Below are 13,817 nucleotides of genomic sequence, written 5' to 3' on the forward strand. Positions count from 1 at the left end.
CCCCCCCGCCCTGGACTGAGTGGCCACCACCCCCCTTGGCCTTCGTGTCTGCCTTTTCCTCAGGAAGGCCTGCGTCACCCCAGGTACCGAGGCCCCGGCCCGGCGCTCTCTGGGGGGTCCCCGCAGCTACTCGGAAAGCACGGGGCATGTTTTCTGGGCTCTAGGTGGACGCACAACAGCGTGAAAGCCCCGCAGACCTCGGTGCCCTGGAGCAGGACCAACGGAGGTGAGGGCCCTCAGCAGCATCGTTCTTAGCGGCAGAAGGACAACAGCCCGAGTGTCCCTCGGGAGACGGTAGACGAACGTCGGCCCTTCAGCCACGAGGGAGGGAAACAGACACACGCGCTAACACGGATGAACTTAAAGGCAGCCAGACAAAAGGCCCACATATTCCATGATTCCGCCTATGTAAAACGTCCTGGGAGGGCAGATGGAGGAGACACAAAGTGGATGAGTGGCCACCAGCGGGGAGCGTGGACTTGTCCGTGTTCAGAGTGGCATTCGTGGCATGTCAACTGTCTCTCAGTAAAGCGGTTACTGAAAGAGAAAAGGAGAGCGGGAAACACGCCAACTCACGCCCTTCCTGTGCACCTGATCCAGGCCCAGGGTTTGCTCTGGGCAACCGTTGGGTTGGCAGCCTCCCTCCATCTCCTGCGGTTTGAGCTGCCTTTTCTGGCCCCCTGGCCTGTGGCCGTCAACAGCACAAGCGCATGCTGTTTCCCCTAACCACCCCTCCCCCAGGCACGTTAGGGTTTGGTGCTCTCATGCAGCAGGACTCCTGGGAAGAGCTGTGCATTTGCCCCGCACCTCCTTCCTTTTCTGTGACACCCGCGTCCACCCAGGTGGCCTGTGACGTTTGTGCGGCCCAGTCCTGTCTCCTGCCTACCACCCTTGGCGCAGCTGATGGGATGTCTGTCCTTCCACTTACTCAGGCCAGTGACCTGGGGGCCCCTGGGACCCTGTGCCCAACCCACTGGGGGACCCCTCCAGGCCCAGCAGCTGCCTGTCCCCCCACTTCTGCCCTCACACCCCTAGAGTCCTCTCACCTCAAAGCAGCCAGGAGGAAACCGTCAGAGCTGCCCACCGCCCACGTCTCCGCTGCTTCCCTCCAGCAGTCGGGCCTCCGTAGAGCCCACTCTCCTGCCTGGAAGGCTGCTCCCTGCCCACCCTCGCCAGCCTTGTAATCAGCCCCCTCCCTCCCTCTTCTTAGGCAACCCCACTTCATCCTGCAGTGCTCAGACTTCCTATCACACAAGGTTCGTCATTGTATTTTTTTGTTTTCTCTTTGCCCCCAGAACATATGCTCCATGAGAACACGATCTTTAGTTTGTTTCATGACGTCAGGCACACAGTAGGTGCTCAGTATTGAATGTTGAATAAATAGAATTAGCCCCGATGAATGTGTTGAGACCTAGAGAATACTGCAGAACCAACTGGGACTTTCCGAGATGAGGAAGCCCAGCAGGACGCACACAACTCCAACCAAGGCACGTCATGACCAGAGCATGGAAAGGCAGTGACGAAAGGCAATGGAAGAGAAAGTGCAACATACAAACAGTTACAAAGATAACAGAGCAGCAGACTTCTTGGTCAGGATGTCACAAGCTTGAAGACAACGGCATGAAATCTTTAACGTACTAAAAGAAAAAAAAAGCTAAAAAAGCTGTCAACCTGGGTTGTATATGCAGTGAACTATCCTTCCCAACCCGAATTAAATTGAAATAGAACACTTTCGGAGCAAGAAAAGCTGAGTGCATTCATCGCCAGCAGGTCTGCATGGGAGCATACAGTAAGTTCTTCAGATGAGGAAAATGCTAGCAGATGCAAACTTAGATTTATAAAAGCAGTGAAGAGTGCTGTAACTGGCAAATGTGTGGGTAAATATAAGATCTATTTTGTTTCAAATTTCTTTTCTAAATCATTGCTCACTGAAAGCATAACAAGGTATTACAGGGTACAGAATGCAGACCGTCTGTAGAAGTAAACACATGGCAACAGTAGGGTGCAAAGGGCAGGAGGGAGGGAGGCAATAAGTGTCTCAGATTCCAATGTTTACGTGAAGTGGTATCATATTTGAAGGCACTTGTACGTTAAAGAGGTACACTGAACGAGAGCAGCTACGGACGTACAGCTAAGAAGTCAACAGAGGTAAAACAATAACTTTTAGTCTAAAGACGGCAGGTAAAGACAGAAAAGATAACAGAGGAGAGACGGGACAAATGGAAAAAGAGTGGCAAGACCAGATTTAAATCCAGCAATAATAATCATCACAAATATCAGTAGTCTAGACACTTGCTCAATTGAAAGGCTGTGATTGTCCAGTTGGATTAAAAAGCCCCAAGTGTATGCTCTCTACAAGAAACAGACTTCAAATTTAAGACTTGGGTTGGAAGCAAAAGGATCAAGAAAGAGCTAACATATGAACACTAAACAGATGAGGGCCAGAGCGGCTGGGCCAAGACAAAGTGGACTTTATAACAAGAGATGTTACCAGGGAGGGTGCTTGTGCCTAATAACAGAGATTCCAAATATATGAAGCAAAAGCTCACAGACATAAAGGGGACATAGGCAAATTCACTTGTAAACTCTCAAGAACAAGTAGGGAGAAGATCAGTAAGGGTAGGAGAGACTAGCTGCCCATCACGAACTTGACCTGGCTTGCACTTGCAGGGTGCCCGGAACAGGAGGCAGATGTTCTTTTGAAGTGCATGGGGAACACTTACCAAAGCAGACATAAAACAAACCTCTACAAATTTAAAAGGATTGAAACCATATGGACTGGATTTTCTAACAGAATTAAATTAGAACTTAATAACAAAAAATATCCAGAAAGTCTCCAAGTTTTTGAAAATTAGCTAACAGGCATCTGTAATCCATGGGTCAAAGGGGAAAAAAAAAATCACAATGGAAATTATAAAAATATACTGAACCGCATGAAAATGAAAACAACATTAAAATGTATGGGATGTTTATATTAGAAAGGAAAGGCCCCAAAGCAGTAATCTCATCTTCCCCCGAAGAAGCTAGAAAAAGGACAATTAAACCTAAAATAAGCAGGAGGAAGAAAATAAAGAACAGAAGTTGATTACACAGAAAACAGGAAAACAATAGGGAAAAATCTAAGACTGAAAGGTGGTTCTTTGAAATGATCCATAAAATTGATAAACCTCTAGGTAGATATCAACAGAAAAGAAGAAACAAACGACCAATATCAGGAATGAGGGGGGCCATCACTACAGATCCTACAGACGTTAAAAAATTATTATTAATGGAGTACATTGTGAACAACTTGCTCAGCAAAGTACTAGCAAGTCAGATCAGCAATACATTAAGACCTATACGCCATGACCACAGGAGGCTTATCTCAGGAACAGAAGGCTAGTTCAACCGCTCAAAGCCAGTCGTGTAGTTCTCTGTGTCACCCTTACCAGAACAAAGGGGAAGAGCCTTATGGTAATTTCATTAGATGAAGAAAAGAACATTTGACAAAATTCAACATGCCCTCATGATAGTAACTCAGGAACGAGGAGTGAACTTCCTCAACCTGATAACTGCACATATGGAAACCCTAGAGCAGACATGGTCCTTCATGGTGAGAGAGGACACTTCCCCCCGAGATGAGAAACAAGACCAGGAGTTCATTCTTACCTCCTAGTTCACACTGTGCTTTATCCACACAATAAGGGGAGAAAAAGAAATGAAAGGCATAGGGATTAGACAGGAACAGGCAAAATGGTCTTTATTTGCAGATGTGACAACCGTGTACATAGAAAATGCTTTGTAACATACCAAAAAGCTACCAGAACAAATGAGGTTAGAAAGGTCACAGGATACAAGATCAATATACAAAATCAATGAGATGTCTATACGTTACCACACTGGAACAACTGGGAAGTTAAATTTAAAAATCACACTGACAATAGCAGTAAAATGATGAGATACTTAGGATAAACAAAGTGTGTTGAGAACTGTAATGCAATTGAGGTCTGGTTACAGAGAACACCATATTCACAGGCTGGCGGCCTCAATATGGTCACAATGTGGGCTTAACTGTCCCCCTCACCCAAATTCATGTCGGAGCCCTGACCCCGCATGTTGACTGTATTTGGGGGTGACTAAGTTCACATGAAGTGATGAGAGGGTCCTCATCTGACAGGACTGGTGTCCTCATAATAGGCAGGGCTGTCTTTTCCATGCACACAAAGGGAACTATCCGCGAGCCAGGAAGAGGCTGGCAACCAGCTCTACTTCTGGCTTCCAAAACTGAGAGAAAATGTTTTTCTGCTGTTCAACCACCCCAGTCCGTGGTGGTGTTATGGCAGCCTGAACAGACTAAGACAGTCCCCAGATTGATCTATAGATTGAGTGCAATTCCAATTGAAATCTCAGCTGACTTTTTTGGGGTACTTTTACAAGCTGATTCCAAAACTTATTTGGAAATGCAAGCAAATAGTCAAAAATAATTTTGGAAAAGTAGAAACTACCTAGAACAAAAGGGGTTCATTTGTACTTTAAAGCTGCAGTAACCCAGATGCGGGGTGTTGGGGTGAGGACAATGCTAAGGCAGCTATGCAGAGGGGAACATCCAGAAATAGACCAAGAGAACTACAGCCAGGGGATTTAGCATTATGTGATGGAGACAAAAAAGCCTTCAACAAATGATGTTGGAACAACAGGGTGAACACATGGGGGGAAATGGTCCTCAGCCTCCCTCACACCACACACACGAGTTCACTGCAATGGGTTACAAATCTAAACAAAAGCTAAAACTAAAACAAAAACTAAAACTCTGTCTAGAAGACAGAGGAGAATAAGATTGGGACCTTGGAATGGGCAAATACTTCTCAGAACACAAAAAGTCATGACCTATAAAAGAAAAAGTTAACTGAACTTTACTAAAAATAAAACTTCTGCTGGTCAAATAACAGGCAGTAAAGTGCAAAAATACATGTAACAAAGGATCTGTGCCCCAAATATGTAACGCATTCCTACAAAGAAAAAAAAGGCCATCCAATAAAAAGTGGGCAGAAGACCTGAATAGATAGAGGACTAACTAGTCAGCACATGGGAAGGCGCTCAGCGAACTCAGCCGTCAGGGACACGCACAGTAAGCCAGAAAGGAGGTGCCAGCACTTACCCACCTGAGCAGCTAACACGAAGAATGGCGCCGCCAGACGCTGGCAAAGATGCGGACGAGCCGGACGCTCACGCGCTGCCGGCACACACGGACACCGTTACCAGCACCTTGGGAAAAACCTCGGCGGTTGTGAGGCTGAGCGTACAGCACCAGCATGACTCACGACTCGACTTCCAGACATTGACTCAAGGGAAATGAGAATAACGTCCACGAAGAACTGTTCCAGCAATGTTCATAGCAGCTTGATTTATAGTAAGTAGAAACTGGACACACACCGAATGTCCACCGAGAGGAGGATGGACAGCTTGTGCTGCGTGTGCAGCGGATTACTCCCCAGCGACGCAGGACGACCTCTGGCACACGCAGCCACGTGGACGCCCGAGGCATCTGCTGAACCAAGTCAGGCACAAAGGAGCACATCGCCTACGTTTCGATATACACGAGGGTAAGACTAACAGCCCGTGCTGACAAAAGCCCCAGTGATGGTTGCCTCGCGGGGTTGGACAGTGTGGGAGGACAGAAGGTGCAGCCTCCTGGGGTCTGGGAATGCGGTGTACCTGGGCTTGGTGCTTACACCTGGCACATTTACAAACACTCATCCCACTGTTTGCCGAGGGCCAGTGAACTCCAGTGGGTGCAACTGCTGGAGGTCAGTTAAACCCCCAGAGACCTGACCGCCAACAGCATGTCTCGAGTCTCAGACGTCCAGTGCCACATGCTGCTGAGGACGCAGAGGTGAGGCTGCGTCCGAGGCGGGGGAGGCTCGTACAAGCGCTTTGGCCGACCGGCCATCTGTGTCTACTCAAGTTCTCGTGGGACCCAGCAGCTCCACTCAATGGGTGTCCAGCAGGTCACATGTGAGCACGTGTGGCAGCTTCATCTGCAAACAGGCCAACCCCCCCAGTGTAGCCAGGACCCATCATGGTGCTCCTCTCACCCTGCGGCTGCCCCATGGTGAGCAGCTCTCACCACGGATGTGCTCACTGGAATGCACCAGGAGGGCCCTGAGGGCAGGGGTGGTGTGTGCGACTACATGTGTGTGCACACATGCAGGTGTCCTCACGGCTCTGGGAAGGAAAAGGGAAGGCGGCACAGGTGACAGTCAGAGTGAGGCCAAGAGGCCAGGGCGGCACGGCTGGAGGGCGTGGTGGGAGTGCCTCCCTGCATCTACCCTGCGCTCCGAGCGGGAGCTCAGCCACGTGTGCGCCAGGCGCTCCCTGGCAGCAGGAGGCCAATATGCGCTGGCGGGTCTGGGGAGCCCGCACTCAGAGGGCCCAGCCATGCTTGCTTCCCCCAAAGCACAGCATGGAGCCCAGCCGGTGCTGGAGCAGGACTCTGGGATGGGGCACACGTGCAGACCCCAAGACCCACCCTGCTGTGTGGCCACGGACCGGGGGGCACTTGGGGGCCTGGGGTGAGCAGACACAAGTGAGGGCGTTAGAATGTACAGCAGCTTTCACCTCACACGGACATAAGAAATAGAAAACCCTTTTATTAACAGGGTTTACATTTACAGTTTATTAGCTAGTCAACATCAACATGCAAAAATAAGCACTAAGTACAACCCTCTACGGCATGGTTTTGTGTAAACTACGATGGTTTATCGGATTGGAAAAGTCGGTGGTTACGTGGACTCAACTACTAGTTTCTGTAACAAACCGCATTAGATCTGCAGTTACGGAGCCATCGGCAAGGCCTCTGCAGAACTCGGTCCAGTGGATTTCCACGTGAATACATTCTCAAGCAGGAAATAAGGCGGCACGAAGGACGTGACACTGAACCTAGCACACCCCAAGCCCGGCCTGCGGCGGCGCACACAGGTGCAGCGCACAGGTGGGTCGGGGGCGCGGGAAATAACCGACTCCTGTTTCCGAAGCGGCCGAAGCTCCCTTGGCGGCGGCGGGAAGGTCTCTCTGAAAGGGGAAGGCGTCAGGTAGCTCACGCGCGCTTCGGAGTCCTACCAGCAGAAAGGCTGTCCCCAAGCACAGACGTGCGGACCCGACTCCTCCCTTCCTCGGAGTCCCCATCGTCGCTCACTGATCTTTGGTCGCAAGAAACAGAAACGCAGGCGGGCAGGGGAGCGGCGGCCCGGCCTACATGATGTAAACCTTCTCGGCTTGGGAGAAGTGGAACACCTCTTTGGTCCTCGGGCAGACGACTTTGTCATCTTGACGGATAGACAGCAGAGACTGAAAAACAACGGGGCCGGGGCGTGAGCGCACCCACACGCACGCCGAACCTCTCCGGGGCGCACCCCCACCCACCGCTGCGGGAGGACTCGCCTCCGTCCCGCACGCTGCCTCCTGGAGGCCCGCCTGCCCGCCCACCCTGACCCTGCGGCTTCTCGACCGCCGGCCCGCTCTCCCAGGGACAGCGCGAGGCCGAGCTGCCCGCACCCAGCACGCGGCGCCCCCAACCAGGGACCGCACCCGGGGACCACACCGGCGCCCCGCGCCCCAGACTGCACCAGGGACCCCTCCCGGCCGCCCTCCCTTCCCGCCCCCGTGGTCCCGCCCCTTCCCCACGTGGCCCCTGTGGCCCCTCACGTTGTAGCCGTAGACGTAGCCGTTGGGCAGCATCATGGGCGGGTTGTTCTCGTTCATCACGTCGCCCGAGATCTTGCAGACCAGGCGGGAGTTGGCGCAGTGCGCCATGGGCAGGGGCTGCGCCAGTTTGTTCAGGGAGCGGCTGCACACGGGGCAGTCGGGGCTCTTGGAGCTGCCGTCCTCCTTGTAGCACTGTCTGTGCTCTGGTTAAGGAAGGGTGGTGGGGTGGGGCACACTCGGCATGCTGAAGTCATCCAGTCGGCCAGGCAGAAATTGAGCCTGGAGTTCTCTTTCAAGGCAGAGCAAACACTGCACCCAGCAGGAAAATGGCCTGAGGCCAGCGCCCCTCCCAGCCCAGGGACTCCACCGTCCCACGCCCCTGTGCATCTGCCACGTTCCTAAGCGCCCGAACCCACAGTGACCAGGCACGATCCTCAGAGTGGGTCCCATCACACGGATGGCCACTAAAGCCAACACCCCAGGGTCCCCAGGGGCCCACGTGCCGCACTCAAGAGGGATCCTCGGGCACTGGGGTCACAATCCTGCAGCTCTCTGGCGGCAGGGGAATGGCCGCTAGGCCACACACATTTTCAAAGACAAGACGAGACACTGGGCCGGGGGCAGCCAGGGCTCAGACCAACAGAAGCTCGAGGGGATCCTCGGGAATCCCACAGGGAAACTCTCGAATGCCGCCCACTCCCAGCTGCCAGAAGGTATGCCAACATCAACCTTCTGACTAGCAAGCAGTGTGCCGGGCAGCGTTTGGGAACGAGTGAACACTCTGCGAGGCTGCGTGCCAAGGTCTCCACAGACCAAGGGAGAGGCTCAGCCCCACACGGCACCGCCACCACCCCGACTGCTGAAACGGCAAACCCACACCACAAGCAGGGCACAGGTCTCACGTCGGGAGGGGTGCAGCACCTGCTTGCTGGCTAGAGGACAGAAGACCCCAGACACACACCCCAGGCTGAGGAGGGCTGGGCACACGGGCACCCTCGCCCGCCAGAAGGATACGGTGTCTTTATCGCCGAGAGGCCGGCCTGCAGCGTCAGGGTGAACACAGAGTTGTTCCCCAGCTGGTGCAGCCGGTAGTTGTCGTACCGGAACTGCTGGATCAGCATCCGCCACCGGGCCGGGTCCAGCAGGTCCTGGAAGAGACGGGGCAGAGCGATGCTGGGGATACTCCAGGGGCACAGTCAAAAAAAGACAGCAGCAAACGACGAACCCTTTCCACGCAGGCGAAAGGCAACAGAAGGCCCAGCACCCACAAACCCACGCCCGCCGGCCAAAGAGCAGTGTGCGGCACCCACAGTCTGGACTCCCAAGTCCACGTAAGGACCACCCCGACGTGGTCTGTGCGGACACGGACGCTAAAGGGTAGGGGTCCTGTGGCCTCATGGCAGGAAGGGGCACAGTGGGCCAAAGGACAGCACTGAAGTCTCGGGGGGAAGTCTCACTGCAGAAAGTAACTTTGCTGGGCCAGGAGCCACCCGCCACCACGCGGCTGGAAAATCGCAGAACAGAACAACAGGCCTGGTTAATGTGTGTGCCCAGAGCTTCCCAGGTTCCCAGTGAACAACAGCAGGGAGGGGAGGGACACACCAGCAAGAGTGAAACTCGACACGTCAAGCACTGGGGTCAGGGCCCCACAATGAGGGAGGAGACAGCAGGGGCTCCACGAGCCGACATCACGCTTAACTCCGACGTTACACAAACACGTCTTTAATGCCATTTTTATCGAAACAAAGTCCACAGAGGACCAACCCCAGAGTCCAGAGGCTCCGCACTTCCCCTCTCCCCGAAACCCTTGGCCTTGGACCTCTGGTGCAGCCACCTCTCCCTGACCAGAGCATGTTGTCCTTCTTTTTGTGTGACCCACTGGGACACACCTGTGACTTCCTGTCCCCTCAGCACGTCAGGGAGTGGCCCTGCTGCAGCGCTGCCCTTCCGGGTCCCGTGCCCCCCCCCCCCCGGGCATCCCCTCTGTGTGCACCCTGTCTTCCTCTGGTGTGCCGTCCGTGTCCACAGTTCTGAGGCCGTGTGTTGGGGGGCTGTGCCTGTCCCCCGCTGGTCTTGGCTCCACAACGGCTGCATGGCTTCTCTTCACGCTGCTTCGGTGCCTCCCTGAGGGTCAGCCCTCCGGCCCTCAGGCAGAGATGGCAGCACTGGCCTCGCTCTCCCTGAGCGGGACACCTCACTCTCCAGGGCAGGCCCTCTCTGCACTTCTCACAAACCTTCTCCAGAGCAAGGAAGAGAGATCGAAGAGACTGTCAGTTAAACTCTGAGTTCAGTCTCACTCCTGCAAGATCTCTGCAACCTGAGGGTTGATTACGGGACGTTCCCACCACCACAGAGCTGCGTGAGTCCCGTCACGGGGAGAGGCTTCCAGCTGCCATGCAGACGGCCTACGGCCGAGCACTCCAGCCAGCGGGGGCTGTGTCTGCCCGGGGTGGGGGGGGCTCTGCGTTGCCCCTGGGCAGGTGCTGGCGGCCCACAAAACCGTATGGGGCAGGTGGTGCCTCGGACAAGGCCGCCATCAAGGCTCAGGGAATGAGCCTGGTTCAGCCCACAGGGAAGGCAGTTTACTTCACTCCTTCTGGGGACAGGCTGGCAGCCGGGGGAGAACACCGCGGTTGAGCGTGTGTCCCCCACTGTTGATGGTGTCAGCAGGTGGCCCTCCAGGCCCACGGGCTCCTGAGGGTGGCGTCTTCAGGAACTAGCCTCCTCGTCAGAACATACAGGAGGAAGAGCCACCCCCAACCTTGCCAGTGCCCTGACCTTGGGCTTCCCGACTCGAGACTGCGGGATTCAGTCACAGCGGCCCAGACAGACCAAGACAGAAAACTGAGGGAGGAACTGGGCAACAAACACCTAAGCGTGGCCGTGGCTGGGAGAGCCCCCGTCTCCACGGAGAGCAGCTACAGGGTCACAGGCGGCAGACAGCCTGGCGGCATCCAGGGAAGGCAGTGCTTGGGCACGAGGGCGGTGGACAGGGCACTGAAGCGCCTCTGGCCAAAGTGCTGAAGGTGCACCTGGCTTCTCTGGAAGCGTTTACGGTAAAACGAGTGAACAGAAAATGACTTAGGGCCAGAACTGCTCATCTAAAGAAAGCAGAACCTGACGATTTGGAAACTTCTGTGTTGCGAAAAATGAGAAAGCTGCTGCAGAGAGAACACGAAGGGTGTAGCCGAGCGAGCTTTTCTAAGGACACCAGTGCGGGGTGACCGAGGGCTGACGGCCAAGGGGCCCCCAAGGGGGAGGAGCCAGAAGGACTTAGGGAAGGCTGTCCGAATGCCTAGGTTTCCTAGGACAGCACCACGAGCGGCTGTGGACAAGTGACATTTCTCAAGAGCAGGGAAGACCCCAAAGGCGGATCAGAGATGACCAGGGCTGCCCTGAGGTTTCCAGAGGGGGGCGCCACCTGGTCTCAAGAGGCCGGACATGCTGCTCTGGCAATGCCAAGCAGGCTGGCTCGTGATGCTGCGTGACCGTGCCCGCCCACACCCCACGTGGACCCCAAAGGCCAAGGGGAGCAGGGGAGAGACGACGGAGGTCAGGCAGAACACTGGCAGTGAGCGACAACGGGGAGGGCGACAGGTGAGGCACTCAGAGCTGAAGCGCCTCCTAGCTGAAACCCCTTGTACGCGGTTCTGACCCAAACTTCTCACTGGCAGCGCGGGAGGAAGACGGCAAAAGCCTGCATGGTGTGCTCGTCGTCACACACCCAGGCCCTCCCCAGCCCCAAGGGTCCACAGGCACGCTTACCTTGTAGGGCGAGATGTGTGTGTCTGGTGGGAAGGCCAGCATGCCCATGACCTGGCGGACCTCATCCAGCTGGCTCCCTTCCGCCTGACTGAAGTGCTTTCTTGCATGTCTAGAAAACATTTCGGGTCATCTGAGCTTGCCTTTTCACCTTTAAGAATCTGTGCTCGGCATATGCCAGAGCCTCAGTACCAAGTAAGCCCCACCTCCTGTGACCTGGGTCAGGGTCTGGCACAGCTCAGCTCAGCGAGGGCCCCCCTCCTCAAGGAAACAGGAAGGGGGACAAGGCTTGAGGAACCGAGCACAGAATCCCATAACAAAAACACCCAGAGGCAGTGACCCAACTGAAAATGGCACCTGCCCAAGTCCTTCCAAGTGACCCTGGAGTCTGTGAACCCAAACCCCAACGACACAGCCCTGGGAGGACCCAGAGACAGTCCAGTTTTCCCGGTGCTGCAATGACTCCCCATCCAACTCTCAGAGACACAGAGCCCACCCCCTCCCCGAAGGAACAGCCTCCCTGGGGAGCACAGATCGGGATCAAGCTGGGCCTTCCTGCACGGCCTGCACCTGGGGGAACCCATGCTCCCATACCTGCATACCGGCCTCCTTCCCAGAGGCTCCCTCTGCCCACCCCAGGGCCAACACCGTTCCAGGGTGGGTGGACACAGCCGTAGAACCAGGGGCCCTCAGCCCACATGTGAAGTCGGCCTCGTGCTGTCTGGACAGAACGGAGCCCGGGCGCCAGGCGTCAGCACTCTGCTGGTCACAGGCAGGGCCCAGCCGGTCTGGGCAGACCGCTGGACAGTCCACACGTCACCCCCCAGAGCCCAAGAGGCCTGCCCACGAAGTCAGGAAGGCCATCTGCCCCCTCTCCACGTACCTCACGGCGTCTAGCCTCTTGTTCTGCCGGATGAGCTCAATGAATTCCTGAATCCTGAGGCTGAACTCCAGGCAGCTCTGGGGGGAAAGACAAGACAGGCTTGGGGAAGGTCACCACCGTCATGCCACAAGCTGACCCTGTCAGACCAGTGTCCGCCAAGGAAGCTTAGAGACCCCGGGGAGGTGGGTCTGACACCCGAACCGTAATCTCAGCCTGCAGTCAGTGCCTCCCCGGCTCCAACGGCACGTGGGCCCAGTGCTCCTGTAGCAGCAGGAGCGGCGCTGCACACGGGGGCCGCCGGCCCTGAGCGCGTACCCAGGGGCCCGGCTTGGGCATGGCGGGACCAGCAAGCACAGGTGCAGGTGGGCTGCCAGGCTTCCCCGCCACGGGCCGTCAGCAGTTCGGAGGGCGCGAGACATGACTTCCCATGTGAAGCAAGTGAGCCCCAGAAGACAAGCTCCCACCCCCTTTACAAGGACAAAGCAGCTCTCTGGATCCCGTTTCGTGGTCAGGAAGTCATAAAAGCTTGGGGACATGCCCTCAGAGCCTCTTCCTCTAACTGGGTTTCGGAGCCTCAGACGGCTTCAGGACACCGTGTGGCATGTTCGGCCCCGACCTGCTCTGGGAGGAGGCGGCCAGCCCCGGCTTGAGGGCTTGACACCCGGTGGTGGAAGAGAGGCTGCGGGGCGGTGGCGCCTCACAGAGGGGCATAAGCAGGAGCAGTGCGCACGGAGCCGGTGAGAGAGCCCAGGTCCCTGCGCAGGGGCGCTGGGTGAGGACTCTCAGGGTGGGGCTGAGGTGGGGACAGTCCGCGGGACGCCTGGGCAGAACGTTGCAGGCAGAGGAAGAGCCAGCTCAAAGGCCCTGGGGAGGGCGGGTGGGGGACCAGGAGGGGCACAGAGCTGGTGAGAGCCGTCAGAGCAGAAGGGGGAAGCTGCAGGGTTTGCGGAGGGCGCAAGGGCGCAAGAGGTCTGGGACAGCGGCTAGAGGAGGCCCTGCTATGCCAGGTGGCTGCGTGTCCGGCAGGCATCTGTCCCAACACTCCGCGTGCGGTTCTGAGGGACGCTGGCCGAGTGCGCCAGCGGGGTCATTCATATGCAAGCCCAGAGCTAACTCTGCCATCTTAGCAATGTCAGTCCCATGTGGGTTCAGACCCTTGGTCTGGGGATGGAGGAAGGCAGGCAAAATTAACTTTGGTAACCTAAGACGGAAATCTGGATTATTTTACAAAGACGGTCACTTAAACTCTAATATCTTCAACATGGTTTCAGAAAACAGTATTTCCAACCAGAAACCGAATATGTGGAATTACTAGAACGAGAGAAAAATCTCTGCATTCTCCACTCACGCGCCTCCCACAGCACCAGGATCGTGAGATGACGGGGACAGACAGTCTACGAGGCAGTCCGTCAGTCAGTCCCAAACGTCTAATCCTCACACTCCAGTTTACCAACCATGTGCACGGTTCCTAGCCGAGCCTCCAAGCGTG

General features: G+C 55.7%; 1 protein-coding gene across 4 annotated transcripts in view; it reads right to left on the minus strand.

Moving 5' to 3' along the window:
* Positions 1–6,968: 6,968 nt before the first annotated feature.
* The window catches only part of MAEA (macrophage erythroblast attacher, E3 ubiquitin ligase), a 34,427-nt gene continuing 27,578 nt past the window's right edge, over positions 6,969–13,817 (minus strand). For 2 of the 4 annotated variants that reach the window (XM_034672244.1, XM_034672241.1), the window contains 5 exons: positions 12,329–12,405; positions 11,449–11,557; positions 8,698–8,831; positions 7,684–7,879; positions 6,973–7,326 (listed from right to left, as the gene is read on the minus strand). In XM_034672244.1, the coding sequence (XP_034528135.1) occupies positions 7,231–7,326; positions 7,684–7,879; positions 8,698–8,831; positions 11,449–11,557; positions 12,329–12,405 (612 nt within the window). In that variant the 3' untranslated portion in view covers positions 6,973–7,230. Of the gene's footprint in view, positions 7,327–7,683; positions 7,880–8,697; positions 8,832–9,389; positions 9,918–11,448; positions 11,558–12,328; positions 12,406–13,817 lie in introns of those variants that run through there. The other 2 variants (XR_004628953.1, XM_034672243.1) reach the window with 2 other exon arrangements.

Source organism: Ailuropoda melanoleuca, chromosome 11, assembly GCF_002007445.2.
Source record: "Ailuropoda melanoleuca isolate Jingjing chromosome 11, ASM200744v2, whole genome shotgun sequence".
In the NCBI taxonomy this organism is placed as follows: domain Eukaryota; kingdom Metazoa; phylum Chordata; class Mammalia; order Carnivora; family Ursidae; genus Ailuropoda; species Ailuropoda melanoleuca.